The following is a 6,411-nucleotide window of genomic DNA, read 5'->3' as shown; positions in this document are numbered from 1 at the left end:
AGAGAGAGAGAGAGAGAGAGAGAGAGAGAGAGAGAGAGAGAGAGAGAGGGAGAGAGAGAGAGAGAAAGAGCGAGAGAGAAATATCGCGGCGTAAGACGCGACAGAGATCGGACAGAAGAGAGTTACAGGCGTAAATGGAAAGGGCGAAATTCATCGCGATCAAATCAGAGCCGGCCGAGAATCGCGAGATCGCGATCTCCACGCGCGAAATCAACGTGGCTGTTGATTGACAAACAGGTGATATCCAAACCGTATGTCTAAAATCAACGAAGTCTCACTTCTCCCAAGAGAATACATCTGCGCTTTCTTCTTCTCTCCGAATAAATCGCTCAACGAGTCGTTGAGAGAACATCTTGAAAGGGACATCTCGAATTTCGCGAGTGGGACGCGGAAGTTTACGAGTGTCACGGCTAGCCCTTCCGTTAGAACGGTCCAAGATTGAATTAAAGTCGGTCCCGTCTTACGGCGACGGTGAGACATGAGAGACGTGAACGCCGGTGGAAGAGGACGAGCTGTTTACTTTAAGCGACATTAAGTGACGCGCAATTACGGAAAATGGAAAGCCCGTCGTGGAGGCTCCTTGCGCGAGTTTTTCCGCGTCCCACGCGTCAGCGCGGATCTCGGGGTGTCTCCGGGCCGGCTCTGGATTGAACGTTGAGCAAAAGTGCCTTTTGTTGTTGCGCGTTTCGTATCTTTCGTCATTTGCCGGACACCGACGCGTCGGACCTCCTGGTTCTGTGTGCACTTCCTTTGCGTCTTCGTACCTCCGCGCCGGAGCAAAACGCGCGTTCATCGAGCGCATCGTGAAGCGGAAGATCTCGAGTGATCGCATTTATTCGCGAATGTCAGTTTAAAGAGTGCTCTCTCCGCGTTTATCGGGACGACGCATCTTCAGTTTCTGACACTTCCTCGTCCGTTTGTTCACTCTTCTGTTCGTTTCTACGACTGAAAGGCTGAAATCGCGAACTAATCTTACTTATACATATATATATATATATATATACATATACACACATATATATAACATGTAAGTTCTTCGCATTAATCTTAAGGGGTATACACCTTCTCAAACTAGAAGTTACTCTATGTATTATCTCGATTGTAATTTTGTTGTTTACTATAATAGATTTACGAAGCACAATTCCTTTTTCGTGGGACGTGTCTGTGTTACAGCGGAAGATATCCGCGCTCCGGATACGCGAGACGTCCTCAAATAAGTGGTACAATTATTCTACGTAGCGTGCAAACGTTCCAATCGGTCGCGAGTTTCTCAGATTTAAGTAGACGCACGACTCGATTAAACTCAATTAGACAGAAGAGAGAGAGAGAGAGAGGAAGAGGGAGAGAGAGATCTTCGTCTTTTGGGGGAGCAGCGCACGGGGGAAGATTTCGCCTAGAGAATTATTTTATTATCGCGTTCGTTTTGCGCTATCTCACTTCTCGAGCCACGGAAATTGTTATAATAGATCGCTCGTTTGACAGACACATACACATACAATTCGTATTAAATCATTGCGAACTAACAAAGCAGTGGTTACATAACAATGTAAATAGAAATGCGTTCCCTTCCACACGCGTTTGTACACAGAAAGACCAATAGACACCGAGCGTGCATGATTCAACGATGACTATCTGAATTGAATTGAATCAACGTTGCGTTATTGAACTTTGATAGCGAGAGAGAGAGAGAGAGAGAGAGAGAGGAATCTCCGTACTCACACATACACGGGGAGAATTTTGCAGTGAGAGTTATAGAATTTCGCAACTAAGGAACAGATCGACATCCTGTAGTAATTGGTTATCCTGTCGTTTCATATGCGCTGTTTACATTTCAGGAACTGAAATATTAAAGCGTTTGCTATGTTTCTAGCGAAATTAACTATGCTAACAAGATAGAGCTTATTGACAATCCATTTCTATACACTGCTGGAAACAGTAAAACTGTGGAGAATTTATATGAAAAAAGAAAAAAACTACAATACTCTCCCCGTAGAGAATACTAGATAGAGAATATACTGATATCCTGCAGAGAGAGTAATTAGCTCTCCTCCCATTTCATATGTGCTATTTATATTTCAGGAATTGAAATGTGCTATTAAAAAAGTTTGCCACGTTTCTAGCGAAGTTTACTATGTTTCTTAGCAAGATAAACCTCATTGACAGTATTCTTGTATGTCTGGGAACGTAGTAAAGTTTCGTAGTAAAACTGAAAAGAATTTATATGGAAAGAAACTATTATTATTGTTATTCTCTCCGTGTATGCACGTGTATACACACACACACACACACACACACACACATATGTACGTATTGTATTGCTATGACTAATTCTGCCCATTGGTCATAGCTACGACAGGAAAAGGAACCGTCGTTTCGCATTATGCGCGAACATAATAGCGAGGAATGAGGGAGTTCCAAAGATGAAAATATATGGCACGAAATACGCGGAATATGCGGAAACTATGATGTGCTGACCTCAACGCGTGACTATGCAGAAAAGAAGGAGAGAGAGAGAGAGAGAGGGGAAAGGAAGAAAGATGATAAGGAGTCAATGAATTTTCTTGTACACTGCTGAATCTCGTCTAAATTCCTGCCGAAGTTTTCAAGTGTAATTAAGGTTAAATTAAAAGGATAAAACGACTGCGTTCCGTTCATCCGCGCTACGACGTCGAGTGTATCGTGATGCGACACGAAGTACAAGCGAATATAAGCCGCGAGACGATGGGATAGGTAACTGTTGGAACAATTTAAAGGATATCGCCTCTATTCACCGCAAAATTTACGGTGCGCGGGATACACGTCGTCGCGTTGGCAGATTTACGAGGGGCAGCGCGGCCGGGCGGGATACTATACGGTATCACGGCCTTCGTTTATCGTATCGCGTTACCGTAATTGATGTCATGCTTATCCCGCTGGTTCCGCCCTGCCAAGGACGTATTCCCGCGCGTGGTGGCTACAGATTATTAATATTATCATTATCACGATTATATATTATGATTACATGTTATGAAGTACCGTCAAACACACACATACACACACGGTGAGGAAATTGTTATGTCGTAATTACCATTGCCGACGCGCAATTATTACGTGCTGCTATATTGCGATTACCATTACTACTACTTCTACTACTACTATTACTACTACTACTATTGTGTAGTTATTTTAAACGAAATTTGAAAGCTTTCTTATTGCGATTTCTCTATTGTACCACTTATATATACATTTGACGCACGATTTTTCGAGAATAAATATTTATGAAACGCTCCATTCTTAATGAACGACTTGTTTTTCCACGCTCGACACGACGCTGCGGCCATCCCGTTCTGTCGACCGATGATGTAAAAATTTCTACTTTTTCTTTTTTATCTTGTTTCTTCCTTATTGTGCGACTATATGTAGACCAGCCGCTGTCTGTGAATCGTTTCGATACATCTCGCGTCGCGTCATAAAAGTCGGGGTGGGAAAAAATCGAGAGCTACCTCGCCCGTTAATTTAGCCGGCTCGCGAGACACAAAGAGTCGAGATACTTTTAATTAATGAACATGCCGTTAATGCGGAATATAAGGTTATGTCGGCCGGTGCTGTTTTCCACTTTCTACATAACATCGGTCTCTCCTGGAACTTCGCTGCATCGACTCCGGGCCAGAGGGCGGATGCGATGACGTATCGACCGGCCGAGGTCAAGCGAGGTCACCAAAGTTCATAGCGCGCTTGATGCAAAAGTACCAGCGTCAGTCCGCACCGTCGATCGACACCAAAAAACATTCGATTTGCCGGCACGCGACTCGCGTGCTCTCGTCGAGGAACATCGACCATCTCCGCGTCGCGGATTTTTATTGCAAAGTAACACTAACAATCGCGAAGCGCCGCTGCCCTGCTTCACGCGAAAGAGAAAGAGAGAGAGAGAGGGGGGGGGGAGAGAGAGAGATTTTGAACAACACGTACGATTTGTTAAAACGAAGTACCTTTTCTTTTGTAACGCAAGAATCGATGTAATTTGACTTGCAAATATCCGAAACGATAAGCTGGTATCCGCCAATTTTAATCTGGTCAAGTAGCGCGCGTTTCCGGGATGCTAAAGTGTTAGTGCGATTGGTAGAATATCGCGAATAACATCAAGGGGAGATATCAGGCCGCACAAGTGTCTAACAACGTGCTTGCTTTTTCTGCTCGACCAGGATGATCGGGGCTATGCCAGCGGTGGCTGTTCGCCATGAGCGCAGGAGGCAAGAAAAAAGGCTGAAGCGGCCGAGTCAGCTCTATCTGAGTGGGCAATGGCTACCACCCCTCCAGGGCTCACCACCCACCCCCAGTCCGCATGGTCACAACAATCTGGAGCCCAGACCCGAGCTCTACTTATGCGGCAAGGTAACGCTTGTTATTGTCGATCGCGGCGTTAACGTTCAAGGAGGTACACCTGACACACTTCGAGATACATGAGAAGTTTCTAGCTCGCGTGTCGACGAAACCCCATCCCTTCAGTCGCCGGTTGCAGAAGTCTCTGGATCGGCAAACTGAAAATCGAAGAACTCTTTAAGTTTAGAAATTTGTATTTAATTTGCCAATTATAAGCAATAGTTAATCGATGTGCCAGTTAACTAAAAGTTACATCATATGTCTGTCTTTCTTCTCCCTTCAGAATAAACAAAGACAGACATATGCCTTCACTGTAATTTGGCTTAAAGAAAGGCGCAGGTCTTAGAAGAATTCTTTCATCTATATGACCTCCAGAAGCTTCTTTTAAAACCGAAAGAGTATTTCTCGTCGAAAGAAGTGAACTATTAATTGGAAGACTATTAGATATTATTTAACTAATTTATTTTTCCTTTTGAATCTCTCAAGAGGAACATGTTTGCTCTTGGAGCAAAATACCTTCTTACTTATTTATCTTCTTACAACTTACCAAGAAACTTATATGCAGAACAAAACTTGTACTGTAAGAAATAAAAGAAGAAATTATTCTAACTTTAAGAATATTATACTTATATATGTAGGAATATTTTTCTTTTAGTTTTACAGAAGATTCTTCTTGATGATATATAAGAGAATTCAGCTAAAGATGAGATTACGTATTTATATATTTATTTCCTCCTTTATTTGAGTAAATCGTTCGTATCAGCCGAGAAAATCTCTATACAAGCAACGCGAGAGAAAAAAGAAACAAATGTCGCTACGAGGTAGTTGTTGTTTCTGACGAAGATCGTTGCCACCAGATATCTGGGCTACACGCCGTGGTGGTGTGCCTGTTGTTGGGCGCGGTGGTGCTTGTAGTCGGTCTCGTCCAACTTGCACCGGGAGCAACGACCACCAACCACAGGTTGGCGTTACTCGTGGCGGGTACTGCCCTACTTATAATGGGTGAGCATTCTTGGAGAGCGAGAGAGCCTCCTTCTAGTAAGCCGCACACATTTAAAAAATGGCGCAACCACCCTGCCACGATCGATTCGGGCATCGAGCGAGGACGCGCTCAGGCACGGAGGAAGTGCGAGAGAGAGAGAGAGATCTCTCTCTCTCTCTCTCTCTCTCTCTCTCTCTCTCTCTGCGTGCTCTCTCGCTCCCCGCTCGGATCAATCGTCGCTGGTGCCGATGACGCGGAATTCTACGGTGCGTATCGCTTTCAGGTTTCGTCCTGGCCGCCGTGAGATGTTACGTGATACACTGCTTACCGTTCCCAGTGGAGTCGCCGGTCGCTACTCCCATTCCGCAGCCGACGAGTGAGCCTCAGGCAGCCGTGCACAAGGGCACCTTGGACCTCCTGGTGGGCCATCAGAGTCAGCCAGAGACCGACGCGCTGATGCAGCATCATCATCACAATAACCATCGGATCAAACGCAGTTCTCAGGGCTCGCACTCCGAAGAGGCCTAAGATACATAGGGAGTGGGGATCGAAAACGAGAGGGAAAGAGAAAAAGAGGAGGATCGAGTCCTAGATTGGACGCAAGCACGAAGGGATGATTTCGATTTCGCGAATGAGTCCAGACCGGACGAGAGAGGAGTGGTTGGAAAGCTAAGGAGAAATTTCTCGGGAGGAAGGAGGACATCGCCATTCTTTCTTAACACCTTCGATGTACGCGGAGTCTTCCGGAAAGTTGCGTTTTCTTCCCCCTCGGACGACGTGCGCGGGGAATAAGGACGAACAAGACATCAGCATTAACACGTTCGCTGCCCATCACGCGCCAGCGCGCGAGAGATCTATATGTTCAAAGTAAGCTGGCCCATTGGACTTTCAGGGGTAGTGTGCCGTTTCAGATGGGCAGCGAACGTGTTAATCAGGCGGACGAACCACGCGTTTTAGAAGTACATTAAACAGACTGATCGGTAAATTATTAACGACACCCGACAAGCGGTGAGAGCAGATCTCAATCTCCGGTGCTCGTTGATGGGCGGGAGGGAGGGGGGGGGGGGGCG

General features: G+C 45.5%; 1 protein-coding gene across 4 annotated transcripts in view; it reads left to right on the top strand.

The window, feature by feature from the left end:
* LOC116841678 overlaps positions 1-6,379 on the top strand; it is a 17,645-nt gene extending 11,266 nt beyond the window's left edge. For 2 of the 4 annotated variants that reach the window (XM_032809921.1, XM_032809949.1), the window contains exons 2-4: positions 4,182-4,371; positions 5,217-5,361; positions 5,625-6,379. In XM_032809921.1, the coding sequence (XP_032665812.1) occupies positions 4,183-4,371; positions 5,217-5,361; positions 5,625-5,869 (579 nt within the window). In that variant the 5' untranslated portion in view covers position 4,182 and the 3' untranslated portion in view covers positions 5,870-6,379. Of the gene's footprint in view, positions 1-11; positions 3,847-3,924; positions 3,945-4,181; positions 4,372-5,216; positions 5,362-5,624 lie in introns of those variants that run through there. The other 2 variants (XM_032809940.1, XM_032809931.1) reach the window with 2 other exon arrangements.
* Positions 6,380-6,411: the final 32 nt, after the last annotated feature.

The sequence above is a fragment of the Odontomachus brunneus genome, unplaced genomic scaffold, assembly GCF_010583005.1.
Source record: "Odontomachus brunneus isolate Ranch 3 - 2012 unplaced genomic scaffold, Obru_v1 Obru_scaffold_002, whole genome shotgun sequence".
Classification (NCBI taxonomy): domain Eukaryota; kingdom Metazoa; phylum Arthropoda; class Insecta; order Hymenoptera; family Formicidae; genus Odontomachus; species Odontomachus brunneus.
The sequence above is the reverse complement of the archived record's forward strand: the minus strand, read 5'-3'. Positions and strand labels throughout refer to the sequence as shown.